General features: G+C 50.8%; 1 protein-coding gene across 1 annotated transcript in view; it reads right to left on the reverse strand.

Annotated features, from left to right (window-relative positions):
- Positions 1 to 18,176, reverse strand: part of Tenm4 (teneurin transmembrane protein 4) — a 664,092-nt gene that overhangs the window by 179,597 nt on the left and 466,319 nt on the right. Inside the window, 2 exon segments of the mRNA XM_057756666.1 lie at positions 5,726 to 5,961; positions 17,115 to 17,370. Of these exon segments, the coding sequence (XP_057612649.1) occupies positions 5,726 to 5,961; positions 17,115 to 17,370 (492 nt within the window).

The raw sequence follows: 18,176 nt of genomic DNA on the forward strand, positions 1-18,176 counted from the left end.
TAAACCCGTGGCTTCCATCCAAAAGACTTGGTGTGAGGGTGAAGCGAAAACACGAGCCCTTGGCTGCTCACTAACACCCAGACCCATGTGCAACAGGTGTGTTGCACAAACTACATCTGAGACCTGAGACTGCACAGAGGAATCGGTTTCGGCTCAGGAATGGGGGAGGGTGCTACCACCACCCCAGCTTCCACCGCTAAAGTGTTCCCTATTCTTCTTAGGTCATCTCATTTGTACCGGAATCCCAGGAGGTGAAACAAACATTTTCGTCACTATGCTTTGGCCCGTATCTTTCTGTGTAGACCATCTACGGTAGACTTAAGCATTCTGTAAAGTCCTTAATTTGATAAAGCCTTTCTGAGCACAGCCACCCTGTGCTGGCTCTGGGCAGGATAATAGGCCACAGGAGGTATGCACTGCCAGCCTTCTTGGGATGAGAGGTCTCCTGTCCCTTCCTGTCACACTGCCACACTGATGGTGGCCAGTTTAAGAGGCGCTGTGGTTTGAATGAGATACGTCTCCCGTAGACATTTTGAATACTTGCTTCCCAGCTGTCTTGGAATGTCTTTAAGAATTGGAGCCTTGCTAGAGGAAGTGGGTCACTGGGGGTGGGGCTTGAGGCTTCACAGCCTGGCCCCACTTCCTGGGCATGCTCTGCTTTCTGATTATGTCTAAAATGCCACTGTCTGCCTCATGTTTTTGCCATTATACTTTCTGTGCCATAATGGACTGTATTCCTCCTCAAATTCTCAGCTCAAAGCAGCTGTCTATCCTTAGCTGCCTTTGTCAGGTGTTCTGCCATAGAGATGTGAAAACTAACTCATAAACGGGTGCGGTGTTGGAGATCTCCAGGGAGCCCACCTTCTCGGCAAACCCCATTAATTTCCCAAGCGCACCTCTACCAACCCTTTCCAGACGGCCTCAAGAACCGGATGACTCGGGCTCCACCAGGCCCAGTGCTGCAGTAATGCCCAACCAAGGAAAGCTCTCTCTGCGCTGCCTCCTGGAGAGCGGCAATGAAGCTTGGCCACACTCCCACAGTTAAGCTCTCGCCGCTTTGTGCCAGAGTTTGCCTAGTGTCTGAGCCCACACTCGGTCTCTGGTAGAAGTGAAAATATGACCTGGTTAGTAAGAAGATCTGCCGCTGCTTCTGAGCATACAGGAATGTCCCACCTAGAGGCGGCTTCGGCTCCTGCTTGTGACCCCATGCTCTGTATGTTCTGATTCGATGTCTGAGGAACTATGGGCTGCAGGGAGCTGGGTGGGATCAGCTACACATCACATCCCAGGCTAAGAGAGTTCCAGGAGCAGGAGTGACAGTCTTCCACAGCCGCCGGCAAGGGCTGCCTCCTCCACCACAGGCCCTGTGCTTAGCTGACCACCACAGCTCTATTATCCCTCTACCGCGCAGAAGTAGAAAGAAGATTCCCTGAGTTACCCTACTGGAGGGCGCCACGCTTCCTTAGAGATATTACAGTCAAAGCACCTCCACCCTTCAGGGTGGGCCTGGAGCTGGCGCAGAAGAGCCAGCACTCCAGGGTGCTCTGGGGCCTTCGTGGACATGGAGAGCCTTTCTCTACCCCTATTCCACGGGTTCTCCTGCCAGACAGGTGCTTCAAGCCTCTTCAAGATCGTAATCTGTAGCTCATCTACTGCCTTTTACACAGCTGCTCTGAAGCAAGGGAAGCTGTCAGGGAAGCGAAGTCAGCTTTTGCCCTAGTTACAGAAAAGATGGGCGGGCAGCATTGTAGACGACAGTTCCTATTGTGACTGCTGTCCTGGAACAGCTAGACCTCCCTCCAAATGTGTTCCGACAAACGCCCTGTTTGCTTCCTCGCTGCCCTAGTGACACAGGCAGGCCAGAAAGCTAGCAGGCCACAGGGAGGCAGGCTGGCTAGGCCCAGGCCTTCCCTCAGAAGATAAGGACGTAGATACTCTGCATTGTGACGATGACACACGTCATACTGGTCTGTGTGTGTGTGTGTGTGTGTGTGTGTGTGTGTGCAGGGCAGGGTATCTACTCTGTGTAAACTTTCTTACCCAGATTGCATGGCCACCCTGTGATGTAACCACTTGTGTTCCCACTGCACAGATATATCAAATATGCATTTGAGGTCCTAAAGTGGGCAGCCAGGCTCTCCAGGGGCATCTGTCACTCAGGCGCGGCATTCCCGTTAGTTATAGGAACGGTATGGAAACGCGAGGCTGAGGTTCTGAGGGGTTTAGAAAGGGATCCACACTTGCTCAGTGGATAGGGATCAGATGTGGGGCCGGCAGTGGAGTCCTTCAACATCACCCGTTTGAGCTCAGGACTGTGCCTAGAGGCACGGTTTGGGAGATCCCAGGTCTTGGTGGAGTGGCAGCTATGTCATTTACTGCCTGGAGGATCCTGGAAACCTGGCCCGTTCTCTGAGCCTTAGATCCCCATGAGAAAGTCATACTGATTCCACAGAACCATTGGGAGGGTCCAGAAAGAAGCAGCATGTCCTGGATTTGGCAAAATGCTAAGGTCACATTTAAAATACTCCCCCCCCCCAAAAAAAACAAACAGAAAACAAAATACCAAGATTGGAAAGCTAGCACATGAGGGTAAAGAGTGAGCTCCGAAGAACAAAAGTTTTCAAAAGTGTTGGAATGCCTGTGGCTGGGGGTCACATTCCCAATCTAACCACATGACAGTGAGTGAGTCACTTTAGCTCTGTGGGTCCCAGGGTCCTCATCCTCAAATGGGGTCCTAACCCACTGGGGTCAGGAGATTTCAGTGGTGAAGTACAAGTGAGATGTGTGGGCTAGAAAGGGGCCCGTGGGGAAGTCAGAGCTAAGAGATACTGATTTGTGGATGACAGTGGCCACTGTCACTCTTCCTAGTCTACATATATTGCTGTTTTACAGAAAATGCTCTAAGCGTGATCAAGACACAGTAAAGCATTATCTACAGGATGGCACAACATCGCCCTCCAGTCCCTTCCTCTATGTGGTTCTGAAGCAGATTGCTCTGGAAAAGGAAAGGTAAGGTCGTCAGTGGAGATCATCAAGATCTGAGAGCTTACAGGAAGAGTCAGGTGGAGTGAACATTCCTACGCTGCCTGTCTGAATACCAGTCCTTTGCGGACCCCTATGAAAACATCACAAGAATGTGAGCAGGTCCTCTGTTGGGGGAGGGCTCCACCCCAACCCCACAAAGCTTGCTGGGGGAAGCGGGCTGAGAGAGCCCAAAGGCAAGGTTCCATGGAGTGTTATCTCCGTTTTCTCTATTTTAACATGGAAATGCCAGTAAATATGTCTGAAACTGAAAGGTCACTGGCTGCTCAATTTTTTCAGCACTGTTCCCAACCAAGAGGCTGAAGGTCAGGAAGCTCTGTCAGGATCACCACCTGGTATGGCTGCCCTGGGCAGATATCAGAAGCCACATTCTTTCCCGCCCTTTGCTGTCTCCCCGTCGGCTGGCTACTAGGGGATGCAACTCATATCTGGAATTTGATAGGCTGTAGAAAATGATTACAAATGAAAAGGTTATTCATAATTTTTAAATGAGTTAATTAGTAAACCCAGTCAGACTTGCTCATTGCAGTAATTAATAATTGATTATACTTGAAATTAAACACAATTTTTCATCAAAAATCTAATTAAATATCTGCGCTTTTTTTGCCTGTTGATTAGACCAGTTGGTCTGCTGGAAAAGAGTCTTTGTTAAGGATATTTGTGCTTGGCTGAAACAATTAATTTGATCTTTAATAATTGATAGTTCCTTACAAGTTAGTCATCACAGCCTGCAATTAGGGCCGAGCAAGATGCACGTGTGCCCATTCTAGCCCTCATCGGGGAAAGAGATCGGATCCCGAGGTTACCACGGCCAGCCCTTGAGAAGTGGGGTGACTGGTCCCCACACAGGCAGTGCTTAACTCCAGCCTCACAGGCATTATTCTGGGGAATCAGCGAGCTGCCTGAGGGTGAGTGGTTGCCACGTGGGAGTTCTGGTCTCTAGGACTGTCTGGTACCCAGGTCATGCTCTTCTCAAACCCTCGCTGAGTCTATTTTAATGACAGAGGGGATGCCCAGACCCTCTCGGTGTCTTCCCCAAATATGACTGCTACAGTCCAGCCTTACGTTCCTTATCACAAGCCTGTATTTACTCTTAATGAGCTCACGCTATTAATGGAATGAACCTCTGATTGGCGTTGCAAATCCTGCTAAAGTTATCTTCCACCTACGTCCTTTCCCTCCAGGCCCATGTCACTATCATCTTAGTTGGAGCCATCAACTTTTCCAGACTAGTTCACTGTAACCACTTCCCAACAGCTCTGCCATCGGTTCCTTCTTTGTGTAATGAAAACCTAACTGTGGCCTACCACTGCTGAGAGCTCTTCTGATTGTCCATCCAATAATGTGCCCACCCTGTTTGCTCCAAGGTGACCATGACAGGCATCACTAATCAATCACAGAGGTTCCTTTTTATTTCATTGGAATATAGTCTCAGGATTCATACAATGTAGCTTTCCAGGTGACAACCGTAAATTAATTGGTAAAAGACATACGAATTTTACACTAGCTTGTTTTGGAGCTATGCATTCTCTAAGCCTATATTCATAGGGGAAACAAGACCTGGCACAGGGGAGATAGTAGAATATTCTCAGGTACGTCACCTTCCTGGCTGTTTTTAGAAAACCGAGGACCCTGTAGAGGGAAGTGAACTTAGAGTTTACATCATCATTTGAAACCCATCTATGTTTAAAACATTATTTTCATTTCTGAAACAAGTGGTGTTTGGTGTTCCATTAACCTTTTTCTGTGATGGCATGGTACTGCCTCTCAAGACAGGCTCACTTTGCATCCGTGGTGACTGCCTACTAGACAGGGAAGTCCTCTGTCTTTCTTTGACCTCGGCTGGTCAGCTATAATTCTACCTACTGGCTTATACTGATTATCCCATTTGCTTCCAGAACTCTCTCTGAACTCCTTAGCATGGGTTCAAGGCCTTCTCAGGCTGGGATCACCTACCTTCATCCTCGGAAAAGACATCCAGAGCTAAGCCAAACCCACTTTGGATGCCTTTCCTCACGGGCTTATTACCATAGGTGTCGCAGACTCCTCACTCAGCCCACTTCTCTTTCAATTAATTGCTTTCCCAGGAGAAAATCAAAGTGGGGACTCAGAAGTAGGAAACCAGATTTTGCTAGAAATGTGTCCAAAGAACGTCAAGGAGAAGCCATCCTGCTGGAGCAGGGCCACAGGTCACAGAACTGGGGACTTTCTTACATAACCCAGAGTAGACCTGGGGTCAGGTAGAAAACTTGCAGCCAGAATGGCTCTGAACCTCTGCTCCTCCCTCAGCCGGCTCCCCACTCCTGGTGGCCTGTTGCTTCTCATGCAGGATTTCCTTGGGTTCTGACTACATTTTAACAACCATGACGGCTTCCACAACACACTATCAGCCACCCAGCCTGAAACCCACCTGGAGCAGTCCTGATGGTTTCCTTTCACCTGTAGGCTCCTCCCCCAAACTGTTCCTCACCTTAGCCTTCCTGACCCAGGCACAGAGGCGAGAGCGCTCCTATGCTGTAGGTCATGGACCACACCAGGGCAAGGTTTCTTGGTACAACCTGTGTTCTATGACTGTGTTGCTGGCGCGGTGCCTTTGGTGACCCCAGGTGCTTTGGTGGCCACCCTCTGGGACAAAGGGGCATCACGGGGAGCTGGGGGGTGGGGGTGGGGAGGACATGCTTACCCACAAAGTATGCGAGCAGGATGACCAGGGTAGCCGAGATGACGATGGCGCTCAGGGCGGCACACTTCCAGTTGCAATACTTGGAGGGCTTCTTGAGGTTAAAGGCCGGCCGGGAGAAGGTGCTGCGGGGCAGGGGCCTGGGTGGTGGCGAGTACACGGTGCTAGACGTGAGGGGGTACCCTGGGGATGTGGTGCAGAAGAGAGGGGAGGTGCCTCCTGGCTTGAAGAGGAAGTGCCTGTGGATGGAGAGAGGCGGGAAGATGTCAGCATCTGTCTGCCAACCAGGCGCCCAGGCCGACCTGCAGGATAGACGCACGGAAGAAGAGACATGCAGAGAAGCCTGGAGAAAGAGAGAGAGAGAGAATCATCACAGGGAAGATGACAGGGTCAGGAAAAGTCACGAACCGGACCACAAACGGGGCACAAGAAGACACGTTTCCACAGAGCACTAATAGGACAGGAAGCCCCACCCAAGGCAGAAGGCACTACTCACTCAACAGAGGTTGCCCTCAAGTCCTTTTCCTGGGAACCGTGGAGCTGGGGTAGGGGGATGGCTCTTGGGAAATAAACTCTGTTTTCTAAAGTCATTACAATAGCTTAGGGGTGTCTAAAGTCCTGCCTGTCTCCTGGAGGTCACTGCTATTAATTTATTTTTTGTTGTTCTAATACCTACATTCCGGTGCACCTTGGTAAGGTACTGGAAGTCCTTCTTTTTAAATGGAGCTTTGCTGGGGTAGAAGTCAAGGAGTCACCATAAGTTCTGCCCATGGCTGGTAACAATGCCCTCACAGCCTCAGGAACCCTAGCTGCAGCGCTACTTGAAAGCTGTGTGGAGGAAAGACGGGCAGCTCCATCCTGTAGCCCAGCTGCAATCTTGAAGGCAGTGGAGAATGTCAAAGCACATGATTGCGGCCGAAGGAGATGCTGAAAAATCCTGTATAACATGGCCCGACCCACAGCCATGGGAGGACTTGTGCAAACCCTGGGTGGACTGCATGGTTTGTACCGCACGGCCTTGGAATCTTAGGGTAAACCCACTCCTCCTAGGCTAGAAGACATTCGGACCACAGAACACACACTCGAGGCCGGAATACGTGAGACACAGGGCCTGTGCTGCATAAAAACTGTGACATGAGATGGTTTCCAGAATGGCGAAGGCAGCCAATGGGATGCTGAGAGCTGCATATTAACAAGACCTCTGTTAATATGCCGGGGGTGGGGGCGGGGCAGGGTATTCCAAGGACAGACTTCGCAAGTGGTACGTGGACTTGGGGATGTTCATGCAACACGGCATCGCTTCTCCCAGGAGTTCCCAGGGAAAGGTCTCAGGGATTTGCATGCAAGTGCAGGGGCCACACGGAGAGCACACACAAAGGAGGAGCATTGGGGGGGGGGTGCCACCTACCCGTCACTGTAAGCCCCATCATGGCGGGAGGCGCTGAGAATGTCCATCTCAATGAGGTTGTCCTGCAATGTCCCTAGGAATGGCTGCTTGCCTAGGTTTCTACACACACATGGAGACATGAATGAAGCCATGAGTCATGCATGCATCGATGAAGGGGAGAGTATAGAAACAAATGAAGAGTGGCTGTCGGGTGCGGCTGTGCGTGAGGCCAGCGGGGACGAAGGGTCCAGGCAACAGGTCGGTGTGCAAAGCCACGTGTGCAAAGGATCCACCTGGTGCACAGCATCCAGAGGGCGTGCTCTCTATACAAACCCGCGTGGCTGGAAGCTGTGTGTATCCAACTCCAGTTCTCAGTTGGGGGGACTGGAAGGTGCCCAGCAGTGGGCTAGGCACATTATATTCATTTTCTCAAATTTCCAAACTAGATGCTATGCAAGGAAGTCAGGGTGATCCCAGTACTGCAGATGAGGGCACCAGGATAGGGAACTGTAGTGGGACTCGCCACGGTCACCAGCAACAAGGTTCAAAGCAAGAATTTGACCCTTGTTTATCTGGATCGACAGTCCAACGTTCTCTATTTGACTCCCTCCACATCTGCTAAAGCAACATCTGGAAACACCCACTTGACTTCTCTGAAGATGTGAGAGCAATGAGCACCTGTGGCCGCTGTCTTCTAAAGAAGGAGAATGTTCTGGAGAGTCGTACCCTGCCCAGGTCCAGCAGAGCCACAGGGACTCAGTTGGTGCACTGAGATAGAGCCAACAAATCTGGATTTTTCTTAAGTCCCTGTGGATGAGGACCTGGTTAGAGTCTCACCATCCCTCAGCTTGTATGGGAACAGGGTGGTAACTCCTTAACAAGGAAGACAGTTCCCTGAAGACACAGGGCAGGGCCTTTGTCCATGAGGGCAGAGCCATGCTTATGAATTCTGCTGACTGTATCCCGAATGGAGCTGTCTGCACCTGCTAGGTGATGCCCTTCACTCTCAAGTGCCCTGAATCCCACTCCCAGCTAGTTTCAGGGCTGCTGCCGCCTCATGGTAAGGCATACCAGAGGGAGGAGAGACAGCAGCAAGCCAGCTCTGGGCTCTAGTCCTGCCAAGGAACCCTTCTGCCTCTTACCCAGCCTTAGAACACAGTATTCCAATGCAAAGACTTCTTGATGTGTGACTCTGGGTAAAAATCCCCACTGCTTTCCACCATTTTTTCTCTGCACTGGTGACTACAGCACTAAGATGCACAGGTGGCTATGGGGTCGCCTGAGATGATGCTCAATGTGACGGTTGCCCTATCCTGAAGCCACCACACCTGGTCTGCTGTTCAAGGAGCTCTGTGAGTGACTTACACGTTCTCTCCATCCCATTCCTATCAAGTCAGCTCTGTCATCTCCCCTTTCAGGCTGGTGGGGCACGGCTCAGAGAAGCAACTTTCCTGAGGTTGTATCACATGGGGAGCAGGTGGTGGAGTTTGTCCCGGAACAGGCTGGTGGGGCCCAGAACTCAGGCCGCCTGCTCCGCAACTCTGTGTACTCAACACAGTCCAACTTATGCCTGCCACCTTCTCAAATCATAGAGAGAGGGACTGTGGCGGTCCCACATCACTATCACTAACACCCCAGCGACAGTGGAGTAGAAAGCGACACTGTTTTGTGGCTGGGATGTTGATAATGAGGCACTAATGGGCCTTGTCCTATGGAGAGACACCAGAGTCTGGGCCATCACTTCAAGGTTTTCCTGTCACGAGGCTCCCAGTGCCTGGGACAGGGGTTGGCAGTTAGCGTTGTAGATGAGAGGCCTGAGGGACAAGGCAGATCTAAATTCAGGACCCAGCTCCATCCTTCATCTGCCTGAGGCAGATAATCCCTCTGAGAATCTATCAAAGAGTGGTAACTGCTCACTTACACAACCAGAAGTGAAGATGTGGATCTTTTCTCTGCTCTTAACCCTCCCCAGCCCTTCCCAGGCCTACGAGATCTTACATGATCTGGTTTGGTTTTCTCCTCCAGAGTCATGTTCCTGGTACAGATTCACTGACTTCCTTGCCTCTGTCAAATAAGGTAAGCCTGAGCTGTCTGGTGAATATTCCCATAGATCAGACCTCGTTCCACAGCAATGGATTCTCTCCTGCCCACAGCAGCTCCCAGTCTTTCTCCCCAGCCACTCACTGACTCCTTGTGCTGCTTTAGTACACGTCCACACACACACACACACACACACACACACACACACGCACGCACGCACATGCACACATGCACCCACACACACATACACTGTATCATCCATGTGAGAAAACAAAATAGTGCAAGAGCTCACGGCTCAGGAATGTTGACGGGAACACGGGGTGCTGGTTTGCACAGTATGTCTCTTCCAGTTCTATGAGGCAGTTGTCCTTTCTGTCGGGCTTGTTGCTATGTTCATGGAGGAGAAGACTGACTGGTACACACATGTAGTCACTAGACAGATCTGAGCTGAGTGCTGCTGGATGCGGGATATGCAGAAGGAAGCCTGCCTGGCATATGGCAGGCACACAGAGCCTGGAGACAGCAACAGGCGGTGGTTATTATTATCTCCTCTAGTCTCTTGCTTTGAGGAGGATTTTCGGTCTCTCTGCATCCTACCTCCTCTGGCATGAGGAGGCCCCACAGTGTCCGCTCAGAGGACCTAAACAGAGTTCTGCTGCCTTTCTGCATTGATGCTGGCTGCACAGCCTGTTTCTGGGAGCACTTGGGAGTTGGCCATCAGCCTACATTCCAGAGAGTCAAGCCTGTACCTTGTAATCACCAAACATAAACAAATAAGCATGTTTTAAAAAAGGCCAAGAAATAAGATCAAAACGTTAATGATAGGATATTTCCAGTGCCCAGGTCGAGTGATTTGTATCTTTAATCCGTGTGTCTGTATGCATCTTGGTGTGTCCTGGTGCATGTTCGTGTGTCCTGGTTGGGTGATAATCTTGGGCGCCGAGCCTTAGGCATCAATCCTATTTTTTTCCCTTTGAGACAGGGTCTCTCGCTGGCCGGGAGCTTGATAATTAAGTTAGGGTGGCCGGCCAGTAAGCTCTAGGGATCCATCTGTCTCTGTTTTCCCAGCAGTGGGGTTATAGCGTGTGCTATCACATCCTGAATTTTTATGTGGGTTCTGGGGATCAAACCATGTCTTCATGCTTGGAGAGTGAGTGCCTGCCTGCCTGAGCCCTCCCCAGTCCTATTTTAACATTTACCATTTAAAAAGAAATGTGTTTAAAAGGGAAGAGTGCTGACAAGCGTCACTTAGGAGCACAGAGATGGAAGATAAGGAGACAGGCAACGGGGCAGAGTGAAGTATTTTTCTAGCTACGCGGCGATGGATCTTCCAAAAGTGCTTCTGTTAGCATGCCAACCTGGATATTCGTCATTTAGGTCACTTAGGGATGGGGGAACACAAACACTTGCCAAAAGTGATGGTGGTTCAGGCTGCTGCTGCTGCGGTGTGACCACCTTACTCTGCCCTTGCCAAACTGATTAGTTCCGGATCAGATTATTGGCTTGTGGGATGGACGAGGACACTGAGGTCCAAGAAAACATGTCTCCTGATCCTAAACCTGCACAAGTCCGTGACAGAGAAGATACTGAGTCATGGGTGTCCTGACTCCCAGATCATGGGTCCCCTAAATTTTACACCCCCAACACCTTAGATGTCTAGTTCCTCTAAGAGATTAAAAGTTCCTGGAGTTTTCCACAGGAGCACAAGGTGTTGAGCCCATTTGGAGTTGTATCTGCCCTGTGCAACTTCCTATTCGCCCCTCCTGGTAGCTCCCTGCTCACCCCTGATGACAGCTTCCTGTTCATCCCTGCTCTGGTATGGGTGATTGGTTTATGATTAGGTATGATCTACTTGTGGGTGAATGGTGTTTCTACCCCCTTTCACAGATACAGGACTTGAGGCTTGGCAAGACTCGTGAGGGTCATATGGAACAGAAATGACAGGGATGGGACTCAAAGCGGTGTTTTTGACTTTGGCTGGGCTCGTGAGAGAGAAGCCTTGTACTGCTCTAAGTGCCCCTCTCTGAGTGGAGAGGGATCCAGTTCCCTTTACACCCAGAAGAGTCCCTGAGCTGTCTGAAGCTGGCACCCACCAGCATGAGCTGGGGCATGAGGAATTAACCTCAAAGGGGAGGAACAAATGGCCTTGGGAAGGGATGCCCCCTGACCTTCAAGGGAAGCAGGTCTTCAGGATGACCCCACCCCACACAAGCCACTGTGCTGGACTGACCTCAGAGCCCTGGTTCGGCCATCATCACACTTGATTGTCATCGTCACTGAGTGGCGTAGGACAGTAGGGATCATGTCCTATGCGCTGAGCCGGCACCTCACGGTGTGCAGGTGTCGGTGACTCAGCCAGGCTCTCGAGGAGCTAGCTATGCACGTGGCACTCAGACACATGAACAAAGAAAGGAAACAAGGAAAGCCAGCTCTTCCCGGCCGCGGCTGTCCTGGGAAAGGCAAACTCTCGATGCCCAGCTGTGAGCGGCTACTCACTGGCTTTGGCACTCCTGGCCTCATGACCACTGAATGACTGAGACCCCCTTTTCAATGACCTGATCCCCTCTGCTGTTCATTCTGTTAGTCATTCTCAGGAGACCCTTGGTCCTCCCCCCTCCCCAACTATCTATCATCTTACTCAAATCCTGCCTCTTTCCTGGCTCCGTGCCTTTGTCCAGCTTCTCTTGAACTAAGTGTTGTCTCTGCTGACACCCTGCCAACAGAGGCCTTGAGAAGCTCCTTCATCTTTTACTTATTTTTTAGACAGGGTCTTGCTATGTAGCCTCAAACCCACCATCTTCACACTTTAGTCTTCTGGTTTCTTGTGCCCCCTCACCTGGCCTGAGAAGACACTGGAATGTGATCAGGAAGTTGACTTTGGACAGAGCCTAGATGTAAGGACTTCAGAAGACGGCTCAGGTCTTCTAGCCTCCCTGTACACTGGCTGTGGGATCTTAGGTGAGTCACTTAATTCAGATCCTTCCTCTCGAGACGGGAGGAGGCGATGTGTGTGCTCATAAGACGACTCATGCAGGAAAGAGTTAAAATGAAGTGGTCCTGAGTCTGCCTAAGACTGGCCCTGGTTGGTATCTGAGGCACCGGCCTCAGGAGGGTTCCCTGTGTTAACTGATAAGGCACACTGGGCACACACTTCATCTTCAACCTACTGCTGCAGACATGTTTTTCTTCCAGGAGGCTGTAATTTCAGTATGTCTCAGGCAGAGGTGGTCCATATGGCGACCCTTATTATAACCTAGGGCACTGGGTCCCTACTGTGCCTCCTGCCTGGCAGCATTCTATGCCTACCATGGTTTTGCTGGGGAAGCAAAGTGTGCCTGTTCTGCACGGCTCCACTGGGTGCAGCCTCTGGAACCTGGAGTTTGGTTAGAAGTCCTCTCTCTACCTCACCCCACATATCTTTGCTCCGCCAATCTTGCTTCCCATCTTCCACTGCAGTGAATGCAGAGCTGTGCTCATGACCGTATGATGAGCCCTGTTAGCCACTCCCCAAACCTGGTGTGGTCCTGGAGACTTCGAACATGCCATTTGTGGGGAGCTGTGAGGATTAAGGGGTTCTATGTGGGAGGGACTCTCATTAGCACCTGGCAGCCCCCAGGGAGGTCTCCAAGAGGGTCAGTCATGGGTACAGATGCTCTCCAGCACACAGAATGATGTCGTCTCCTCTGTTTGGTGCGCTTGCTCATTTAAGCATCATCCCTTCGCAGGTCTACCTCCCTCTGGGAGCTTCTTGCATGGCAGTGGGATTTGTCTTATATGGGATCTTACACACAGCTGAGATCAAATCACCCAGGGACAGAGAAGACTGCCCATTCTGACTCTGCAGTGTTCATTTTACAGATAAACTAAGGAGGCTCAGGCAGGGTAAACGACTTTCTGAGCTTGTCCCGACCCATCCCTGTGTCTCATTTGGGGAACCACAGTAGGCTTGGCCTAGAGATTGCAGGGTGGCTTCATCCCTGAGGTTACATGGGCGGTTTCTCAAATTCAGTATGACCACAAAATGGGCTCCAGGCTCCTGAACCAGGGCCGGGATGAGCTGAGGCAGAGCAGAGGTCTGGCAACCTTCTGTTTAGGCTTCCCCCTCATTCAGCAGGAGCCTGATGGGTTATTAATCAGACAGTCCCTGTGAAATCAATTAAAAGCCTGATGCCACAGTCTGTCAAAGAAGTGCATCAGAGGTTGGGGCACCTTCGACACATGGCTCCACAGAAGAACCACAGACGCGCCTATAGGGCATACTCCAGGTCTAGGGAACACAAGTGAGTCCAGGCTCCTCCCTGGAGGACTCAGTAAACTGAGGGGATTGGCAGAGGTACAAGGGTATAAGAAGGGAGTGAGTCTCCAGAAGTCCCCTCTCTCCAGCCTTCTGGTAACCTTCTTTTTCTGCCAGGAGGAAATATAATCTCTCCTGGTCATCCTACCAGCTGCTATGGGAAGCTGTCGCTTTTCAAGTGTCAGTAAAGCATATCTGGTCATCCCTCTGTCCCATCGTCACTCTTTTTACCTGTGTGTTCATATTTTAAGCCCCCACCATGCTGTGACAAGCACTGTGTCGTGTGCTGGGGACCCTACAGTAACTGAATCACAGCGTGTCTCCCAGCTCCCTCTGCCATGACGATCTGAGGCAAGAGGTTGTTTTCTTTGCTCTCTTAGCACACAGTAGGCATCTGGTGAGTATTTACTGATAATGAGAACTGCGATGAGTTAGTGGGTCTCAATGTAACCGCTAGAAAAGTCCGATAATGGAGGAGGGTGGATTAGAGATGGCTGCCAAAGCTTTGATTCTTCTCCCACTGGGAAGTGGAGTTCAATCCCTCTCCTCTTGAAGCTGGCTGGCCCATGACAACGTCAGTCCACAAACGAGAGCAGAATTGACACGAGGCCAGGTCTAGACTAAACTTCTCAGAGGATCAATGGCTTCTGTCTCCATACCTTGGGACTCCGATGCACACAGAATGAAGTACAACATTCAGAGGATCATAAGCAGAGGTCCCGAGGCACCTTAGGGGTGCAGGAGTCCCACAGATAAGGGAAAGGCATGTAATGTGTGCTAAAGACAAGTCGACCCTATTAATACCACGTGAAGAAGGAGAGCCGTGTATCTGAGCCCTTCCCTACCTCCTGACTTTCCTGTGAAGGACAAACTGCACGTTGCCTTTGTCACTAAGTTGGGAGGCATTTGTCATGTAGCAGGGGCAGCTGGAACCAAAAATCACAAAGTGTAGGTCCACTAGTGAGTAGTAGGGTAGTAGTTTGGGGGGGATGTACTTGACCCCGAGAACTGTGCCTCTCAATGGTGAACGGCCTGTCACATTCTCAGGACACTGGGCCACACGTTTACAAAGCAGTGAGGGGACAGACCCTGTCCTCTTCCTTCCTCTGCTGGGTAGGGACTCATGGCTACTTTCTCAATGACTTATTACTTCACAGAGTTGACACAGGGGAGCAGAGCTTTATGAACATAAAAGAAATATCTTTGACAGTGTGGTTGCTCGATGCCGGGCACTGTATGTGTGTCTCTTGAGTTTGCTTCTTTCCAACCTCTTGGAAAAGGATAACTTTTATCCTAATCTGTCAAGGAAGAAGCCAAGGCTTGGGGATGTTGAATAACTTGCTCAGCCAGCCGATGTGTTTAATGTACAGGTCTCGTGTGGCTGAAGATAGCTATGGGTCACCCGATGAGGCCAACATTAACATGCAGAATTCTCATGGCATCGTTGAGTGGGGTTGGTACTGCTCTTAGTTTGGGGGCTATCTGTAGATGCACAGAGCTCTGGGGTCACAGAGGAAGCCCTCTTCAGCTGTTCAGTTGGGCTGCAGGAGTAAGTAGGACTCAGCTAGACTAAGAAGTGAAGAAGAGGGCACCTCTTGTGGTGGGCGTGCCAAGACCCGTACAGAAGTCTGAAAGGGCACAGACTTGGAGAAGGCTACATGCATGCCCTCAATATTAAATACATGCACTCTAACCATATATAATGATGATGTGCATAATCCATGTATGTTGATGGATTATGAGAGGGTGTGCATGCCCGTGTGTGCCTTTTGGCAGATAGAGGTGGTATTTTTCTTCTTGCTTATCTTATTTGCTAGCTCTCTATGGTGGATATTAATTATCTGAATGATAATGGCAGATGAAAGCCCAAAGCAATGGAGACAGGAGGACAGAGGCTCAGCGAGGCAAGCATGTTCTAGCAGATGGGCAGGGGAGGAGAGGTGGGACAATCTTTACAACACATATTGACCATCTGGGACAGCTTTCTCGGTGCCCCTCTCCTGCCTCTCTTCCCCTTGACTCACAGTAAAAGGTCCTACTTTGTTCCCCAAATGAACACCCAAGCAGAGAATGGCCTCCATGATCCATGCAGATAACCAGAGCCACTGATTGCCTGCTGGTCTCCATCAGCCATGTCCCACTTGATAAATACTGAAGATAACTGAGACTTGACTGGCTACCCGGGGTGGGATGATAACAGTCCACCCTGTGATTGATGTGAGCGAGAGAGACATTTCAAAGGATGTGGATGGACAGACATGGTAATAACAAAGACACCGGCCCGGGTGGGTCCTGGTAGGCTCACATCTCTGACAAACTCGGGTTTGGAAAAATGGTTCCACAAGTACAAAATGTGACCAAAGGGCTGTGATTTTTCTCTTGCAAATCCCACGTGCTCAATGTGCCGATGCCGTCATCATGACTGTTGGGGTCAGCAGAGGCGGGTGGGTGTACCTTTTGTGTGTAGGCTAATTTCCCTTCCTCGGACATGGTTTGGCTTTGTGCTCCTCACGAAGAACAGGAGTTTGGGAAAGGAAAACCTATGTGTGCCATTTCTCTGAGAGAGAGCGGGTAGAGGAGGAGATTAGCTGGACCAGCCTGGAATGTGTCATCTATGATTTAGAGAGCAGAAAGAGAGGCATGCCAAAAGCGCTCTGCTGGGGTGTTAGAGTGACAGATGATCTGATTCTCTTTTTATCTTCCTATGATTTCTTAAGTGGTCGCTTGGTTTTTATACACACACACACACACATGTGCACACACACACATATATATACACACACACACACACCCCATTTAACAAACAGTGGCTAAGCACAGGGAAGGAAGGTGGTGGCAGGCCTGAGCTGAAGGAAACGGCCCATTGCAAATCCTGCAGGAAGGGAATGAGCCGCAGGGTAACAGTACTGGACGGAGGGTCTGGCGCCCTGGGTTCGAGTCCTAGCCATGCATTGCGCCAGCCTCCTGTGTCTCCTGTGTGACCGGAGCTGGTCACAGAGCCACTGATTCTCACCTTCCCAAACTCCTGAATGAGGACATCATGCGATGTATGCAGAATACATGGAATCACCACATGCAAGCCTGTGCTAGTGATGCTAATGGAAACCCTTGGGGACTATCTGGGTACAGAAGGGCCAACAGACCAGAAAGCAAGAAGGGAAGGGGAGACTGACCTTCACAGAGTCCTTTCATAGTCCAGAGAGGTCGGATGCTAACCATAGAACAATGAAATCACATACAACTGGCTGAGCTAAGGACCCAGTCAAAATGGAACCGAGTGCCTGCCTTGTCTATACTCGGCCTATCTCCTTTGTACGTTTCTTCCCTACTTTTACAAAAGCCTTACCTAACTCGCTTCATTGCCATTGCGTAGATACGGCAAGCAACATCCATGAGTGAATCAACTTGACCAATGTCATACCTTTAGGAAGCAGCAGGCTAGCCCTGGACCTTGGCTCTGGTGGATTTGAGAATCCCAGCCTTCCCCAGCTCTCTCCTACCACTGGAGAGTCCCAGTCCAAGACAAGGCATTTCATATCAGCTTCTCCAAAGAGATAGGAGGTAGAGACACAGTCCCTACTGGCCACCAACAGACCCTAGACTCTGGTCGGTCTGCCATCTTGCCACCCAGCCCACCCATGCCCTCCCAGCCTTGGTCCACTGGGACCCACCTGGTCTCCAGTGGGATGTTACTGTTGAGCAGCCAGTTGTCCTGGGCATGGGTTGGCTCCTGGGCGCTGCCTGCCGGGGGCTCCCCGGAGAGTGAGTGGTCTGTGGGTGCCGGGCTGGGGTTGCTCCTGGGGGTGAAGTTGCCCCTGTTCAAGGAGTTGATGGAGGCCGCATGGTGCTGGTTGGGGGTATGGGCGTGGGGGAGTGGTGGCGGTGGGGTCCGGAGCCGAGGGTGGTTCTGCAGGCCGCTGGGGTGATCTGGGGGAACAAGCAGTCATGGTCAATGGGCTGCTGGCTGGGCACTACCCCTGGAGGGAGGAACAGCCACAGAGGACTGAACAAGACCGCAGGGGTGAGAATGAGTGTGCCTGGCACTAGCAAATTACACGTTAATTCATTCAGTCAAATTTGTACTCCACGGGTGCTTCTGAGTTCCTTCCGTTCTACATGTATGTTGGGGCAAAAAAAATAAAAATGCCCACCTCACACGCTGAACTTAAAGTTTAGGAGAGTAAGAAACAAGACAGACAGACAGACAGAGAGAGAGAGAGAGAGAGAGAGAGAGAGAGAGAGAGAGAGAGCAGACACGAGCATGTGAGACTCTAGCTGCCCATGCCTACGACCTGATTCCTGTCCACAACTTCACTTTTTGTCTCTCAGACTTTCGTGGGTTTTGTCTTTAGAGTATAGTCTCACACCTGTGGTCTCCTCACCTGGGAGTGAGTGTGTCTGAGACGGAAGTTCTGGTGCCCTGACCCAGACTGATCCAAGAACCCTGGGCTAAGGGCCCAGGAATCTGACTTTACAGAGCATCCCAGTGACTGGCCCATGCTTCAGTCTGAGAGTCACCAGCCCTGGGAACGGCGCACGGTAAATGAAGTTAGCAAGGTAAATGCAAGTGATGTACAGGTATCTGAGAGCAGACTCTTCTAAGAACACAGAGCCAGGGCAGAGGTGACATCTGTAAGAAGCACGGGTACCCACAGAGGTCTAGACCAGATGGCCTCGGGAGAAGATGACTTTGGAGAAGGATGAGCTACGCTGTGTCTGGGTGATTCAGAACT

The sequence above is a fragment of the Chionomys nivalis genome, chromosome 23 (assembly GCF_950005125.1).
Source record: "Chionomys nivalis chromosome 23, mChiNiv1.1, whole genome shotgun sequence".
Classification (NCBI taxonomy): Eukaryota; Metazoa; Chordata; class Mammalia; order Rodentia; family Cricetidae; genus Chionomys; species Chionomys nivalis.